General features: G+C 64.7%; 7 protein-coding genes across 7 annotated transcripts; 4 read left to right on the top strand and 3 right to left on the bottom strand.

Annotated features, from left to right (window-relative positions):
* Nucleotides 1-1,152, top strand: EMIHUDRAFT_212633 (hypothetical protein; the record flags this gene model as incomplete). The annotated part of the gene is made up of 2 exons (XM_005765903.1): nucleotides 1-626; nucleotides 813-1,152. 2 exons carry the CDS (start codon nucleotides 1-3, stop codon nucleotides 1,150-1,152), a joined length of 966 nt encoding a protein of 321 aa, XP_005765960.1.
* A 172-nt stretch (nucleotides 1,153-1,324) lies between these two features.
* EMIHUDRAFT_437109 (hypothetical protein) lies at nucleotides 1,325-2,247 on the top strand (the record flags this gene model as incomplete). The annotated part of the gene is made up of 1 exon (XM_005765902.1): nucleotides 1,325-2,247. A coding segment is annotated over exon 1 (750 nt), but the record flags the coding sequence as incomplete, so codon positions are not given.
* A 4,594-nt stretch (nucleotides 2,248-6,841) lies between these two features.
* On the bottom strand, nucleotides 6,842-8,255 carry EMIHUDRAFT_212631 (hypothetical protein; the record flags this gene model as incomplete). The annotated part of the gene is made up of 2 exons (XM_005765901.1): nucleotides 6,842-7,171; nucleotides 7,479-8,255. The coding sequence occupies 2 exons, from the start codon at nucleotides 8,253-8,255 to the stop codon at nucleotides 6,842-6,844; spliced, it is 1,107 nt and encodes a 368-aa protein (XP_005765958.1).
* A 539-nt stretch (nucleotides 8,256-8,794) lies between these two features.
* EMIHUDRAFT_212630 (hypothetical protein) lies at nucleotides 8,795-9,309 on the top strand (the record flags this gene model as incomplete). Its single annotated transcript, XM_005765900.1, has 2 exons — nucleotides 8,795-9,038; nucleotides 9,176-9,309. The coding sequence occupies 2 exons, from the start codon at nucleotides 8,795-8,797 to the stop codon at nucleotides 9,307-9,309; spliced, it is 378 nt and encodes a 125-aa protein (XP_005765957.1).
* Nucleotides 9,310-9,700: 391 nt separating this feature from the next.
* Nucleotides 9,701-9,976, bottom strand: EMIHUDRAFT_49162 (hypothetical protein; the record flags this gene model as incomplete). The annotated part of the gene is made up of 1 exon (XM_005765899.1): nucleotides 9,701-9,976. A coding segment is annotated over one exon (276 nt), but the record flags the coding sequence as incomplete, so codon positions are not given.
* Nucleotides 9,977-11,377: 1,401 nt separating this feature from the next.
* EMIHUDRAFT_311254 (alpha-tubulin) lies at nucleotides 11,378-12,952 on the bottom strand (the record flags this gene model as incomplete). Its single annotated transcript, XM_005765898.1, has 3 exons — nucleotides 11,378-12,411; nucleotides 12,565-12,883; nucleotides 12,950-12,952. The coding sequence occupies 3 exons, from the start codon at nucleotides 12,950-12,952 to the stop codon at nucleotides 11,378-11,380; spliced, it is 1,356 nt and encodes a 451-aa protein (XP_005765955.1).
* A 2,026-nt stretch (nucleotides 12,953-14,978) lies between these two features.
* On the top strand, nucleotides 14,979-16,064 carry EMIHUDRAFT_437107 (hypothetical protein). Its single transcript, XM_005765897.1, has one exon. The coding sequence runs from the start codon at nucleotides 14,994-14,996 to the stop codon at nucleotides 15,636-15,638; it is 645 nt and encodes a 214-aa protein (XP_005765954.1). The 5' UTR covers nucleotides 14,979-14,993; the 3' UTR covers nucleotides 15,639-16,064.
* The last annotated feature ends 335 nt before the right edge of the window (nucleotides 16,065-16,399 follow it).

Here is a 16,399-nt window from a genome sequence, read left to right as displayed (position 1 = left end):
ATGCTCCTCGGCGGCCTGGAGGTCGTCGGCGCCGCCGTGGCCGTGCGCGCGCTAAAGTCGACCGACCGCGGCTCCCGCGTAGCCGCCTCGCTCGGTGCGATGGCTTCGTCGCTGACGTCGATGCTCTCGGCGGAGCAGGAGGAGGAGGACGTGGCGGACCCGTCGGCGGTGAACCTGCTCGTCGTCGTCCCGCCAAAGCTCCCACAGCTGATGGTTCCTCCCTCCACGGACGAGGACCTACTGCTCCGGGCGTGCGGCGATGGCCTGCTCGAGCAGCTCTCCAACGCCGTCCCGAGGCGCTTTGGCGACACGGGCGGCCAGTGGTTCTTGCTCCACGCGAGCCAGCGCGACGGCACCTCGCTCGCTCGCCTGCTCCGCGCGGCGTCCGGCGCCGGGCCCTGCGTGCTCCTCCTCCGGGACACACAGGGACGCGTCTTTGGCGCCTTTTGCAGCGAGCTGCGGGAGGCGACGGCGCGAGCCTCCTCCGAGAGCGCCCCCTCCCACTCCGTCTACGGCACGGGCGAGACTTTCCTCTTCGCCCTCGGCCGGCTCGCCCTCCCTCCGCCTCCCGTCGCCCGCGGCAACACGCCCGCCCAGCCGCGTGTGACCCAGATGGAGCGGAGCACGTCCGACCTCCTCGCGGAGGGCGCGGCGGCGGCGGGCGAGGCGGCGGACGCGGCGGGAGGGGCAGAGGAGGGTGGCGGCGGCGTGGGTAGTCCGGCGCGCCCGCCGCGAGTGTCTGTGCAGGTGACGCCACCCATCCGGCGGCGAGCCCACGCGACGCCGGTGGTCTTCCCGTTCCGCTGGACGAGGGCCAACGAGCACTTCGTCGCGACGACGCAGGAGGGCGCCGCCGAGAGCCTGCAGCTCGCGATCGGCGCCGGAGGCGGGCTGGTACTGGACAGCGACATCAGCGGCGGCTCGAGCGCAAGCAGCGACACCTTCGACAACCCGCCGCTCACGCTCATCGCCACGCCGGCCGAGGGCGGCGCCGACACCGCTGCGGCAACGGTCGCCGCTCCCGACGAGCCGTCAGTAAGGTTCGTCGCTGAGGCTGTGGAGCTGTGGGGTGTTGACGAGGCCGCATGCCGCAGCCTTCCGCAGTGCAGTGGCGCGCTCCCGCGCGGCGGTGACGAGGAGCAACCCGCGTAGTAGCTCGAGCCGCGTCGTAGTCGTTTTCCATGCATGTCGTTTTCGTTGTGTTTCCCCGACGGAGACTCGACACGAGACATCGACCCCGACACACCCCATAGTGCGATGAAGGAGAGGGCGTCGAAGCCGCAGTACTTGTAGTATAGTAGGGTGAGAATTATGAAAAACGTCGGAATTCGGACGAGTACTCTCGCCTGCACAAATTCGATAAGTGGGACAAGGAGGGATGCGTCCAGGATGCACGTCCTGCAGTTTGAGGTGTGCTTTCGTTCCCTCTCCTCGGTGACCAAACGACGAGCTGGAGAGCTGGCGACCGAACGCGACCCGAGGGTGGCTGGCGGCGATGGACGACCGAGCGGAGACGCAACGAATCGAGGAGCGGCTCCCGCAGGGAACCGACGAGTGGCTCGCGAGACCTCGGCTGTCGACGACTTCGCGAGGAACGATCACGCCGGTGGCAATACTGCAGCCACTGTCCGCGCCGGTCGGCGACGTGGTGATGTACACCGGGCCGTTGCAGCCGATGGGGCAGCTCCACGGGACCGGCAGGGAGTTCGGTGGCGGGACACAACCGTTGCCTGCATGCGTTGTTCGGGAGGCCGGCGAAGGCGCGATCACACAAGATGAGCGCAGAGGCGACGTCGGGCCGACGCGAGCAAACAAGACGAGGCGGATGGATCGGCGCCTCACTCACTGGCAGTGCATCTACTGCCGGCGCGAGACGCGGAACGATGCACGGGCGACGAGGTGCTGGAACTGCGATGGCGAGAAGGAGCAGCTGCGTGACGCGGACAGTGAGGGGCGCGAGGCGGCGCGCCGCGGGCAACGTGCGAAGGAGTACGCTGGCAGATCGCTGAACGCGCTCGGCGCTGGCACGTCGCTGGTGCCGCGAGCCGCGCAGGGAGTGTTCGAGCGGGCGCGGTTGGAAGTGCTCGTGCACTGGGAGACGCAGCAGCTCGAGCAGTACACGGGGGCGGCTTCTTACCGAAAGGAGGAATGCATGCTCGGGGTGATGGAGTCGTACTACGTCGTGCAGACGGGCGCTCGGGTGAGCGCTGTACCGTGCGTATGGGTAAGCGAGAAAAAGAAAGAAAGAAAGAAAACAGACAACCCAAGGGAGGGATGGGAGGACGGCACGCCGCCACCACACAGGGATTTTAAGGAGAGGTGTGTGGTGCGCTAGCCGTCGCCCACCCCGTCAACAGTGCGATAGCCAAGTATCGCACTGTTGGGGCCCGCCAGTAGATGGCGGAGAGGGCGAAGCCGAAGGTGACGAGGCAGCGCATGTGTAGCCAGGCGACGAGCGCGACGTCGTCGCCGTCTTCTTCCCGACCGCATAGTTTTCTTTTTTCGCGACAGCGAAGCCGTTTTTGGGGATTTGCACTGCCCTGGGCCGGTCCGCCTTTATCGCGCTGCTCGCCCGCGGCCTGCAGCTCCTCGCGCTCTGGCTGCACCTCCTGCAAACGCTGCTCCTTTGGGCGGGCTACCATTCTCCAAACCTCGCGGCGGTCCTAGATTGGCTCGCTCGCGGTGACGGTCCTCCGCCACCAGCAGACCACCCGCAGCGCATCCGCGTCGTGGAGCGCCGCGGCCGGCGCATCCTCGCGCTCGGCGACGACGAGGTGGTTGTGGTCGGAGGCAACTACGTGCTCAAGGCGGCGCCGTGGTTTCCGCCGCCCGAAGACGTCGCCAGGGACTGCCGGGCGGTGGTGGCCAACCTCGCCCGCGGCAGCTGGCGGGTGCCGGGGAAGCGGGTGGTGCCGTGCTGGCGGCTCGGCTGCCTCTGGTCCGGTGCAATGCCCAGCCCCGGGCGGCTCGACCCGGAGTGGGTGGCGCGGCTCGAGGAGACGGTCTCCACGTTCGAGGCGCACGGCATCTACTGCTTCCTCGAGGTGCACCAGGACGCCATGTGCGCCACAAATGGGGGCGAGGGAGTGCCGGTGTGGGTGGCGCAGCATTTCCAGGCCCGCCCCGAGACGGCCGCCGGCGAGTCCTACCTCGTCTCTCCGTCGCACCCGCTCGAGATTGCGCTCCCGCGGCTGCTGCAGCCGCTCTGGGGGCGGCTCGTCTCCGTGCAAACCTCCGGCGAGGAGGACCCGTGGCGCGCCTTCAGCGTCGAGGACGAGGCGCCGGGCCGTCCGGCGACGCTGATGAACCTGGGCAACCCGTCGATCCGGCTCAACAACTATGGCGAGTCTTGGCGATCCGGCGTCCTCTTTCTGAGCAAGCAGGTGCAGAGCCTCTTACCGCCACATCTCCCCGGATCTCCCCATATGTCCCCATATCTCCCCATATCTCCCCATATCTCCCCATATCTCCCCCAGGTGCAGAACCTCGCCTCGCGCCTCTACCGCTCGCACCGCGCCGCCGCCGACCGGCCCGTCTTCGAGGGCTACGTCGCGCTGCTCGAGTGCCTCGCCGCCGTCTGGAGGGGGCACGCCAACGTGATCGCCATCGAGACGCTCAACGAGCCGCCGATGGGCGGGCTGTGGGACCTCTTCACCGGGCGGCCGTCGCGGCTGCTCCGCTTCCGCTCCGAGCTGTGGCGCTTCCAGGCGGCGGCGCTCGACGCGCTCGACGAGCGAGGCGTGTATCTCCCCGTATCTCCCCGGATCTCCCCGGATCTCCCCATATCTCCCCATATCTCCCAGGCGTGCGCGGCGTCCCCGTCTGCGTCACGGACGTCGGCCAGGCGCTGCCCGGCTTCTCGCTCGCCACGCTGCTGCTCGCGCTCTGCGACCCGATCCCGTGGGCCGCGTGGCGCACGTACCGCCGGTGGGCGGCGGGCGGGCGGCTGCTGCTCTCCTTCCACTACTACGCCCCTCCGACGAGCTGCTCCTTCGCCTCGGCCACACTCCGCGCGCGCGCCTTCGCGCAGCTGCTGAGCGGTTCGGAAAGAAGCGGAAACGTGTTCTTGTACTCCTTCTGGCGCCCGAGAGGACGCGTACTCAGCTGTGTTCACCCGTATTCCGCTGTATTCACTGTAATCTTCTCCGTTGTATTCACGCGGTGCTCTGAATGCGCTGCACAATACCGTCTTCCCGCCCTGAGGTTGGCGTACCCAGCACGTAGGCTCGCCGGGCGGAGTGCCCTGCTTCCTCTCCGAGTTTGTCGAGCCCGAGGCGGAGGAGGTGGCGCGCGACATACAGCGGGCGGTCGAGCTCGGTGCCTCCGCCGTCGCGTACTGGCAGTTTGTCAGCGCGCAGCCCACGCACACGATGCGGGTGGGCGGCCGCGACGTGGTCTTCCACAAGCAGCCCGACGGCTGGGCGGCCTACGCGCCGCCGGTCGTGCCGCCCGTTCCCAGGCCGGACGGCTCGCTCGCCCGCTTCGCCGTCTGCGACACGCTCGACGAGTTTCGCGCGTACCAGGCGCAGCTCGAGCGCGGCGAGTACTGGGGCGCGGCCATCACGCAGTTCGGGGGCGCCGAGGTCAAGCACGGCGTCCTCCACGCGCTCGTCTCGTACGCCCGGCCGCGCAAGGCCCTCCCGGTGCACAAGGCGGCGGCCGTGCTCACCCACCTCGCCGACCGGCTCGCCGCCCTCCCCGGAGAGGCGGCGGCCTCGGCAGAGCAGGCGGCGCTCCGGGTGAAGAGCAAGGTGCTCTGACGCGAGACGACGGCGCCGCGAGACGAGGGCTTCTCTTAAAGTTAGAGCGTAAATGGGGTCTCTCTCTCGAATGCCATATTTTCATATTCAGTAGAGCTCTATGTGTCGGTCTGAAAAAAAAAATATTCTTAGCTTCAAGCCCCCCTCCGAGACTAGGGACAGAACCACACCAGGGCAAGTGGGGGCGAGGCGCAGTCCCGCTGGTCTGATACTGATGTGTCGGTCTGAAAAAAAAGGGAGACATGATCTGAATATCTCTCGCTGACGATATCCCACATATCCCCCAGCGGCCAGCGCCCCCAGGGAATATGGATATGGCACCGTCGCACGGTGTGACCGCGCTGACGCGGCAGCTCCTAACTCCCTTGCGCATGCCCAGGTCGACTCTCTGCTCGTGCAGCGCTCGCCGCTGCAACGAGAGAATCGCCGGGACCCTCGCATGTGCCGCAGCTGGTACCGCCCACAGCAGCCGCGCACGTCCGCCGGCTTTGTAAATTGGCAGCCGGTAATAGGGCGGTACAATTGGCGAGTTCGGCCTCAGTTTGGCCTGAAACTACACGCTACACGGCCGAAAACGCCAATTGTACTATACCGGCGCCTTCATACGAAGGTCGAAGCCTCCGGGGAAGCCTCTGGGGGTCAGCCCCCCCCCCCCCCCCAGCATGTGAGTGGGTGGGTTGTGGGGACTGTCTGGCCGTTGTGGTCGGGCGCGGCGGCATGGTGCCGGCTGGCGCTTTCGTGCCAGCCGTTCGTTCGCGCGTTGCGCATCGTCCGAACCACACGTGTCCCTCCTTTCACACTCTCGAGTCCTTGGTTGATTGCCCGTTTCTCCGCCCGTCGGTCTACCGCCCGTCGTGCGGATTTCGTTCTCACGCACCCGTTCGCGCTCGTTGGCGCACGCGCTCTGCCTCGCAGAAACTCCTACAGGTGCATCAGCACAAACATCAAAGGAGAACGAGCTCACAGCGGCCAAGGTTCAGATTACGCAGCTCAAAGCACAGCTCGCAGAGGCCAACGCGCAGATTGCGCTGCTGTCTGCCGATAAAAAGAACGAGGACAATGACAAGGATACCGCAGAGCCGGTGCGCAAGCTCAATTTCGTTGCTACGATTATGGAAGAAGTGGACCATTTCAAGACCGCTTTTGATGCCCTGGATTCCGGTCTGATGGCGTCAAGCTCACTAAGGAGTCAGAACCAGCCGCTACTGGAGCGCGTGCTGCCGGCCATGATTGCATTTGCCGGGCTGGACGAAGAAGAGAAGGCACGGGTCGTAAGCATGCTCGGCTCAAGGGGCCGACTGCTTGAAGAGAAAATCAGGCAAGCCGCGATTGCCGTGACATTCTTGTCGGTTACTTCATGCGGCAGCGACGTCGACGACGACGACGACTCGGACGACGACTGCTAAATGGTTCATCCACGACGGCCAGACTGGGTTGTACATGAATCATGATGCATCGCCACAACGCGGTGTTGATGGAAAACAGCTGGGGCCTCTGCCCTTCTCTTGCATGTCCCCGCGTAGGTCCCGGCGTGGGCTTGCGATATTTTTTTGTGCGGATTGCAGCGTTCCGTTCTACAGGCAGTATTGCCGAGCCAGAGTTCTCCACACTTCTCCATCCAGCTCCACAAGTCGGAGATGCAGATGGACCAACATGCCACACTCCCACACACAAGAAGCAAATTAAATGCAAGATCCCTTCTTCGACCCCGGGCGGTTAGTTTCTGTTTATAGCTCATTAAGCCACCCACATTCGGGGCCGCGGTGGAAATGGTAAAACTAATTCCCCAGGGCCTGTGCGCGGGAGAAGTGGGATTGCACCTGTGTGGCGCAGCAGCTCTCCGCTCCTCCGCAGCTGCCAGCTCTAGGAGCTAGCGGCTCGCGCTGCTCCACGCCCATCCGCCCGCCGCGCGCTCTCTGCTCTCAGTGTGGACGTCACGTCACGGGGGGGTCGTCGCGCTCTCTCTAGGTGAGTCTCTACACACGAGGACGCGAGCCTGCACGTTGCACGACCTCAGCTCGCTCTCTAGCTACCGCGCTGCTGCTCACGAACTCTACATCCTCACTTTTGACACACGCGCGTCAGAGCACCTCCTCGTCACCAGAAGGCGCGGCGTCGTCATGCTCGTAGAAGACAAAGTTGTCGCCCTCCCACTTCGACGCGACGCCGGGCGTGTCGCGCACGTGGCGCAAGTAGCCGTGGATGCCGTCGCGGAGGCGGAACGTGTTGGTGAAGCCAAGCTCCTGCTCGAGGAAGGCGTTGGTCTTCACGCAGCGGATGCCGCCCGTGCAGAAGGTCATGATCGGCCGCTCTCTCGGCACGCCGTCGAGCCGCTTCCGCAGCACCTCCCAGCTCTCCGAGAAGACGCTCGTGTCGAGCGGCTCGGCGCCGAGGAAGGTCCCCGCCGACGACTCATAGTCGTTGCGGCAGTCGAGCAGAATCGGACCGACGGAGCTGCCCGCCTCGCCGCCGCCCTCGCCGCCGCCCTCGCCGCCGGCAGCCGCCGACGAAGCAGCAGCGGCGTGCTCTGGCCGTCCTGGCGGCAGCATCGCGTGCCAGTCCGCAGGAGCGAGCTCGGTCCCGGCGCGGTCCCAATCGAACGCGGCCGCCGGGTCTCCCGCCGGCCCCTCCCCCCGCTCGTCGCCCTCTGCGTCGTTAACGGGCGGGGAGGGTGAGAATGTGAGAGAGTGCTGGATGACATGGCGAGGGCGGTGGCACGGGCAGCGAGGCGCCTGTCAGGCCGTCGGTCAGAATCTGCCGCTTCTCGCGAACGATGAGCTTGCGGTACGGGGCGGTGGCGGCGTCCGCCTGCACCGTGCCGAGGGAGGCGTGCTGCACGTTCAGCTTGAGACCCTCCACGCCCCGCAGGGCCGCAAACGCGACCGACAGGGCGTCGAGCTGCGCCTCAGGCACCGAGAGCTGGCCGTTGACTCCCTCCGGCGCGACGTAGACGCTCCCGCGGCAGCCGAGCCGCGCGAGCACCGAGCTCATCTCCTCCAGCAGATGCTGCCGCCGCGAGCTGCCGAGCGACGCGAAGCGGAAGAAGGAGACGAGGCGCAGTCGCCCGACCTGAGGCGGCAGCAGAGTCGCGGCCGGCGGCGGCGGAGGCAGCTGACTCCCGCTCCTGGCGACGACCTGGAGCGTGGGCCCGTCGCCACCATACGTGGCGGTAACGGCGAGTACGCTCACGAGGTCCTCGTCGCTCTCGATCCGGCGCTTTCCGTGCCGGATCTCGAGCAACGGCTCAACGCTCTCGTCGCCGCACCGCTCCCTTAGGGCCGCCCGCAGGGCCTGCAGCGGCAGCGCGCCGGCAGACGGCAGCCTCAGCGATACCCGCTTCTTCTGCGGCTCGAAGAGGTGCCGCACGGGCGCATCGAGCTTCAGGTGGACTCGCTGCGGCGCCGCCGCGGAGGAGCAGAGCGCGTGCGCGCGGTGCGGCACGAGCGAGAGGCGGACCAGCAGCGAAGCCGATGCAGTGGGCGCGAGCAACCTCATACTGGTGGCCACAGTGAGGCGGCGTGGTGCGCGTCAGCACACAGAGGCGGTCGCGGCGGTCGACGCGGACTCGCTGCGAGCCCTTGCAGGTGCCATTGAAAGAATTTCCATGCAAAGCTTATCGCCTTTCACCCCTGAGAGAACACCACACACCTCTCCTTAAAATCCCTGTGTGGTGGCGGCGTGCCGTCCTCCCATCCCTCCCTTGGGTCGTCTGTTTTCTTTCTTTCTTTCTTTACCCCTGAGAGATAGGAAGAGGCAGACTCCCTAGGGTGGGCGACGGCTAGCGCACCACACACCTCTCCTTAAAATCCCTGTGTGGTGGCGGCGTGCCGTCCTCCCATCCCTCCCTTGGGTTGTCTGTTTTCTTTCTTTCTTTTCTTTACCCCTGTGTGGTGGCGGCGTGCCGTCCTCCCATCCCTCCCTTGGGTCTAGGATCCTTCCTTCTTTTTCGCCCTTCCACTCCGAGCCCAGAAAAGTCCGAACCCGGCGAAGGGCGCTGCCGCTTAGCTCCGGACAGGACGGAGACGGCCTGCAGCATGAGCGCGAGCGACACCCCGGAGTGGGCCAGGCGGCTTGCACAGCGAGAGCGGGATCAGGAGGCGTCGCTGCGGGCGAATTCATCTGCGGCAGCGGAGGCGGACGAGGTGGAGAACGCGGCCGGCGTGCTGCCCTGGGGAGGGCTGCGCGCGGCTCTGCCACCCGCCGTGCCGTCACTCACAGCTCTCGCGCTGTCCACCCTCGCCGCGCACCCAGAGCTCATCACCGATCTTTCACTGACGGGTCCGCCCCACCACCCTCCTGTTGTTTTCCGCCCCGCAATGCGCGCTCCGCCCCGGCTGCCTGCGTGGTGACCCTTTGTGCGATCCTCGCAGATGAGCACCTCGCCGTCGGCCTCCTCCATCGCATCATGCGCGCAGGACGCCTGGACTTTCGGCTGGCGTGTGTCTTCCGCGAGGCCGGCCACGAGTCGCTAAGAGAGGCGATCGAGGCTCTCGACCTCGTGAGCGCGATTCCGACTCACAATACAATCACGCGGTTCAAGACACTATGACGGAGGGGGCGACCCCGCCACAGAAAGGCTCTCATTTAGGTCCTGTAGGTGGAACGTCCATGCTGACGAAAAGTAACATGTGTTGAGGATTGTTCTCTGTTGTGTGGTGGAAAAGTAACATGTGTTGACTTCGATCTCTCCTCCGTCCGTACTTGAAAACGACGGCGTGGCTCTCGCAATGGACTCATCGACGGTGAAGACGCCAATATAAGCAATATGTGTCATCTCCCAAACAGCAGGGTGTGTCGCGTCGCAACGTATGCGCCTCCGCCTGCAGCGCCCATGTCTGCGAGGGTATATCGTCTGATACAGGGTGGTGCGATTCGACAAGGACGCGTCTGTATGCGTGCATTGCAGCGCGCCAGCGAGGGTATCATCATCGTCCGCTGGGCCAGCCGGCCGCGGCCTGCGATAGCACATACGCAGACACGTCCGATATCTGCTCCTCTGTCAGCCTCGCAAACGGTGGCGACTTTGGACCGTAGCTGGGCATCTGGCCCTTGCCGACCGCGACCAGGGTTGAGAGCGCCTCTTCTGTCGCGTAGCCGTTCGCCTCCAGCGACTTAGCTTTGAGGTCTCTTCCCGGGCTAATCAAATTGGAGCCGCCGCCGTGACATGCTGCGCACTTGAGCTCGAAAACGGCAGCTCCGGCGGCAGCGTCGGAGGCTACGGCCGCCGGCACCAGCTGTGTCGCGACGAGGGCGCTCAGTGGCAATATTGCCGCGAGGAGCATGGGGATGCCGCTACGGAAGAAGAAAATCTCGGGTACGCATATCTTCGATGGCCGGCATGGGGCCATGTGCAAGTAGATGGTAGAATGCACTAATAGGCACGGGATCGCAAGTTATAACCGCATCAAGCGCCAGTTCAGAGTCGTCCAGAGTCGTGGCACACACGCCGTGGCAGGCCGTGTAGTCACTGAGATGGCCTTATGACGACCCCATTTCGACATCGTCCCAAAGGCCTCTGCTCATGAGCTCCATGCGGGAATGACTGGCTCAACCAACTCGCAACTGATCACAAATTCCCACGATATCTCACAAAGCACCACGCGGAACGCATCTCCATCGCTTCGGTCAAGGGGGTCAACCGCGCCATCCTCGATCGCCGTGCAAAGCTCGCTTCCGAGCTCTCACGCCACGCGTAGGGCCCCTAGGGGCCTAGAGAACACAACCCCCTCTCCCTTTTGTCCCAGTAAGCTAAAAGTACACAAAGCGCCAAAAGTCTTCATCGTGACAGCATAATTTGATGACTTCGATGTTGCGGGAGAGAATTTGTGATCAGTTGGTTGAGCCAGTCATTCCCGCATGGGGAGCTCATGTGACAGAGGCCTTAGGGACGATGTCGAAATGGGGTCGTCATAACACATAAGGCCATCTGAGCAACCACACCGTCCGCCGTCCAGCACAATCGCCAGGGTGGCGAGCGCCGCAGCCCGCACACAGCACTGTTCGTGCCGCGATCACGAGAGACGCGTGGTCACAAGCGCATCTAGCGCGTCCTTTCATGATACTGTCTGTCGGTCCCGGGTAGCCTCGGGCGGCAAGGGCGAGCTCAGGCGAGACACCAGAGCGCGGACGTCGACGCGCGCGAAACTTAGCGCGGCAAGAGATTGAAGCTACGGCCTTAAAATACAAGGCTCTCTCACAGCACACTGGCACGACAAGGGCGCAGACTGGACCCCTGCGAATGTAAGCTCTAATCCTCTCGTTCTCCTCTGGACACGCCGAAAGGAGAGCTCAAGAAAGATCTCTCGAAACAGATGGAACACTTCAAGTCCACACAGAGAACACAATATTGCGCTGAGTGCACTGCGTGACTCTATCGAAGGAGGGCGGCCTGAGCTAGGGGCGGTCGCTGTGGCTAATCGACCCCGTCTACATGCAAATGAGAGGCTGCCGCTGCAGCTAGTGTCTATGAATCTAGGCCCGGGAATGCAGTTAGTGACTGCCGCTGCAGCACTGGTGTTGTCTATCTAGGCGAGGAGCACATGCAAACTCCTCGTGTCGCCCTCGAGGCGGGACGCGCGCGCTGCTAGTCTTGGGAGCAGAGCCTGTGCCAAGAGCGTCTAGTACTCCTCGCCCTCCTCCTCGCCGTCGCCCTCGGCCGACTCGGCGCCGACCTCCTCGTAGTCCTTCTCCAGTGCGGCCATGTCCTCGCGCGCCTCGGAGAACTCGCCCTCCTCCATGCCCTCTCCGACGTACCAGTGCACGAAGGCGCGCTTGGCGTACATGAGGTCGAACTTGTGGTCGATGCGCGAGTAGAGCTCGGCGATGCACGTCGAGTTGGACATCATCGTGACGGCGCGCATCACCTTGGCGAGGTCGCCGCCCGGCACGACCGTGGGTGGCTGGTAGTTGATGCCGCACTTGAAGCCGGTCGGGCACCAGTCGACGAACTGGATGGTGCGCTTCGTCTTGATGGTGGCGACCGCCGCGTTGACGTCCTTGGGCACCACGTCGCCGCGGTACATGAGGCAGCAGGCCATGTACTTGCCGTGGCGCGGGTCCACCTTGACGAGCATCGAGGCGGGCTCGAAGACGGCGTTGGTGATCTCCGAGACGGAGAGCTGCTCGTGGTACGCCTTCTCGGCCGAGATGATGGGCGCGAAAGAGGCGACCGCCAGGTGGATGCGCGGGTAAGGCACCAGGTTCGTCTGGAACTCGGTCAGGTCGACGTTGAGCGCACCGTCGAAGCGGAGCGAGGCGGTCATCGACGAGATGATCTGGGCGGTGAGCCGGTTCAGGTTGGTGTACGTCGGCCGCTCGATGTCGAGGTTGCGGCGGCAGATGTCGTACAGCGCCTCGTTGTCGACCATGAAGGTGACGTCCGTGTGCTCGAGCAGCGTGTGCGTCGAGAGGACGCAGTTGTACGGCTCGACGACGGCGGTCGAGACCTGCGGCGCCGGGTAGATGGTGAAGGACACCTTCGACTTGCGCCCGTAGTCGACCGAGAGCCGCTCGAGGAGGAGGGCGCCCAGGCCGGAGCCGGTGCCGCCGCCGATGGCGTTGAAGGCGAAGAAGCCCTGGAGGCCGGTGCAGTTGTCGGCCAGCTTGCGGATGCGATCGAGGACGAGGTCGACGATCTCTTTGCCGATGGTGTCTGCGCGGCCGGAAGGGGGCGGTGAGGAAGTGGAAGGGCAGATGCGCGCGCGCGCGCGGTAGGGGGAGGGGGTCGGCGGGCGCGGTAGCGAGGGATCGGCCGGCGCAAGAGCGAGAGGGGGTCGGGGCTGGGGTGGGGGTGGGGGGAGCTCACAGTGGCCGCGTGCGTAGTTGTTCGCGGCGTCCTCCTTGCCCGAGATGAGCTGCTCCGGGTGGTAGAGCTGGCGGTACGTGCCCGTGCGGACCTCGTCGACGACGGTCGGTTCGAGGTCGACAAACACTGTGCGCGGCACATGTTTGCCGGAGCCCGTCTCGGAAAAGAAGGTGTTGAAGGCGTCGTCGCCGCCGCCGATGGTCTTGTCTGACGGCATCTGGCCATCGGGTTGGATGCCGTGCTCGAGGCAGAAGAGCTCCCAGCACGCGTTGCCGGTCTGGATGCCGCCTTGGCCGAGGTGGATGGTGATGCACTCGCGCTGCCACACGGGGAGGGAAAGGGTCACACACCAGACGGGAGAGAGAGCGCGCGGGGGGAGGCTCACCATGGTTGGTTGTTGCAACGGTCGGGTTCGGACGTTCGGATGGAACCGTTACAGCTCCAAGTGTGCCAAGTTACCTAAGAAGGCCCGGGCGCGAGACTTGCGTCCTTTACTCGCGTGTCAGAGAGAGAGAGATTTTTAAAGACCAACAAGAAATCACGACCCTCACAGTGATTTGGGCTCGGCAGCTTGTTAGCCCTCAGCCGAAGCTGGGGCCGGTCCCGTAGCCGAGAGAGCCCGCGCCGATGAGTTCGACGCGGTCGGGGGGGCCTGCGAAGAGGCCAGCGAGTTGGCGATCGCTGTACTTCAAGGGGGTCATCAAGTGACCGCGGCTGACAAGCCAGAGGTCGATACTCTGGGCGACCCATCGGATGCCACGAATGCCTGAAGGAGAGGGAGGCGAGGCCAGAGGCAGGCTCAGCTGCTCTCGGGTGAGTGTATGTGTATCCTTTACGCGGATCTCCAAGACGACCCAGAGGAATCCTGGTGGGTGGTGGGGGGGTGCCCTCGATCGAGGGGGTGGGTGCCTCACGCACATCGTTGTGATTCTCCCCTCCCTCCATCCATCCAAGTAAGTAAGTGCTCCTCCTTCCTTCCCTATAGCGCGCACGCACGCACGCCTCACGTCCCGACAGACAGAGCATGCGCTCTTGGCGTGTGTGTGGCGAGACGAGTTCTTCCTAGAGTTCTTCGCGTTCGCGAAGCCTCTGGCTCTGGGGGGAGGCGGGGGCCCCCGGAGGCACCGTGCGCCGCGCCGCAGTGCGGAAACGGGGACCCGGCTCCGCTAGTCTCCGCTAGCGCCAACTTCCCGAATGATTACGGTTGATTAGAGGGCAGATTTGGAAAAAATAAAATATTCTTACCTTCAAGCCCCCCTCCGAGACTGGAGACACCCAAGTGCTCCAAGTGCACCCACACACCAGTAACAGACCGGTGGGACTGCCCCCCGCCCCCACTTGCCCTGACTGCACAGGATAGCGTGCCCCGATAACGGCGACACATAGTGGGGGACACCACGCAAGGAGAGGGTGCGAAGGCAAGATTGGGGTGCTAGGTGGTGGGACCAATGAGGGGGGGCGGGCGGGGTCCTGTGGGGGTGAAATGTTGCGCGGCGAATTCGAGCCTACCCCCTCGCCGCGCCGATCCTCACGCGGAGGGTAAAAACCCTGTGGGAGAACCCCCACCCGCGGTCGGCAGTCTTCAGATGGACCCCCCCCTCCCCAGCCTCCCCTGTGCATCTCGCACCCCCCCCCCCGCTCCCCATTGGTGACTCGCGAAGGACACGGACACTCGGGGTGAGGGGGGGTCCCCCCGGAGGGGGCTTTGGAGGTCGATCTCGGGTCGATCTCGGGTCAGTCTCGGGTCGATCTCGGGTCGATCTCGGGTCAGGTCGATCGGAGAAAATTCTACCAATCAAACACCAACCCTTCGACCACAAGACCGGCCACGGCTACGTCAAGGCGCATCGCGGTTTCTACCACGACGCGATCTTTGTCAAGCGCAACAACTTCAACCTGCTGCTCCACGAGACGTTCGGCGGCGGCTTCTCGCCCACCGCCGTTCTCAAGCTGCGCCGCCTCGCGCGCAAAGTCGCGCGCGGCAGCGTTGACCGCACGGCCTACTCGCCCAAGTACTCGCTCTCTTTTATGTCCCACCATGCAGAGCGCATCTCTCTCTCTGTTGTGCGAGGCGTGAACCGCGCCATTCGCTCTCACCTGGCAACCCTGTCTGCACGTCTCGCGCGCGCGTGAACAGGGCTCCAGGCCCCAAATTACGTGTGAGTGTTAGAGTTGTTTGGTATTGCTAAAAATCTCTCTCTCTCAATCAAAAATTCTTCTTTCGCGTGCCTCGCCGTCCTCGCAGGAGTCGCTTAGGCGGCTCCCGTGGTGTACCTGTGTTAGTGCCAGTGCGCGCCAGTCCCGTGCCCAGCGTCGTGCCGTAGAAAGAAAGAAAGAAAACAGACAACCCAAGGGTGCGATGTGCCGGCAAAAACGCCCGACAAAATTCTTCTGACGGCGTCGCGAAGGGCTTGCATTCTGCCAAAGAAATGTCGGGGCTGAAGGTGGGTGAGTTCTTGTCGGCGCCGTCGGTGCGGCGCATGAGCTCCCTGGAGGCCTTTGACGACGGCGCGTCCAGCGTTGCGGGAGGAACAGACGTGGGCTCTCGCATCAGCTTCGCGGGCAGCCGCATCAGCCTCGCGTCAAATATGACAATCGAGGAGTCTTCGCCGTCGCCGTCCGTGGTCTCGAGCGCCGGCTCCGCCCTCTCCGTCGCGGACCGAGTCTCGGTGCTCTCCGAGAGCCTGCGCGACGTCGACCACCAGCGTCGTCGGTCGCACGAGGCGGAGCTCGACCGCCTCACGCGCAGCCTCGAGCCTCCCGGCGCGCGGCTCGAGCGGATCGAGAGCTGCAGATGCAGCACGGAGGAGGACCCGCTGCCCGTGCGGCTCGAGGGGAGCTTCGTCGCGGCCGCCTCGCCGGCCGACCTCTCCGCGAGCCCGTCGTCCAGCCCGACGGACGCGGCCATCGAGCGGCTGCCTGCACTCGCCGCCGCGCTCTCGATGGACGGGGCGCCGGAGGAGAGGGGGAGGGCGCCTCCGGGCGGCGGGAGCTCGAGCGCCGCCGCATCGTCCCGCCGCCCCGGCCCGAACAAGCTCCCGGACTGGCTCACGACCCGCAAGGGCAAGCAGTGAGTGGCCCGTGAGAGAGGCCCCGGAGAGGGCCGGTTCATAATGCTGCGATACTGCGCCGCGAACGAGAGACGACCCGCGCCGAGAGCGCCAACCCCACACACCTGCCAAGCCAGCACCCGCCCCCCGCGCGTGTGAAGTGCCGTCCTCTCGGTGAGTGAGAGCGCGGACGCCCGGGATAGTTATGAGCGCGGCCGTGTGGGGGGCCGCCCTGGGGCGGGATCGGGAGCAGGGGCTGGGACAACGCCGTGGCCGCCGGCTCGAGCCGCCGGCCGTGGCCGGGGCGTCCCGTCATGCGCGTCGAGTTGTAGCGAGCGGCGCGCCGCCTTCTTGAATGGATGGAAGGGCTTTATTGTAGCTAGTTCCCACTACTAACGCAGGTTGGTTGGCCTTGCATAAATGTTAAATCCAAAATAAATGGTACGGTAAGTATCGCTTGGCCTAGAGGCTGGTTAATTCAGACCGATACAAAGAACAAACCGCGTTACAAGACCTTGATTCTCAGTCTAGCATTTTGTACCTCCCCACCAAGACGCGCGCAGAGGCAGCGGCCTGGCCCTGGGCCACCCCCAAGTCCCATCTCTCCCGTCTCCGCGGTGCGTGGTCCGTGGAGCGTCCGAGTTTGTCGCCGTCCACCCAGAATTGGAGCCGCTTGGCACCGTGCCGACACACTGTGCGGCAGGAGGCGGCGCTATACAGGCGCTCTCTACTTCAAGAATCAACCGTGTGACGAGCAACTCCGTGAAATGGAACTAGCGTAGAGC

Source organism: Emiliania huxleyi (genome assembly GCF_000372725.1).
Source record: "Emiliania huxleyi CCMP1516 unplaced genomic scaffold EMIHUscaffold_53, whole genome shotgun sequence".
NCBI lineage: Eukaryota > Haptophyta > Isochrysidales > Noelaerhabdaceae > Emiliania > Emiliania huxleyi.
Note: the sequence above shows the minus strand (reverse complement) of the source record. Positions and strands in the feature narration are given on the sequence as shown.

Bases quoted from the DNA above. Each gene is read 5' to 3' on its own strand.
- EMIHUDRAFT_437107 (XM_005765897.1), top strand. From the start codon at position 14,994: ATGTCGGGGCTGAAGGTGGGTGAGTTCTTGTCGGCGCCGTCGGTGCGG.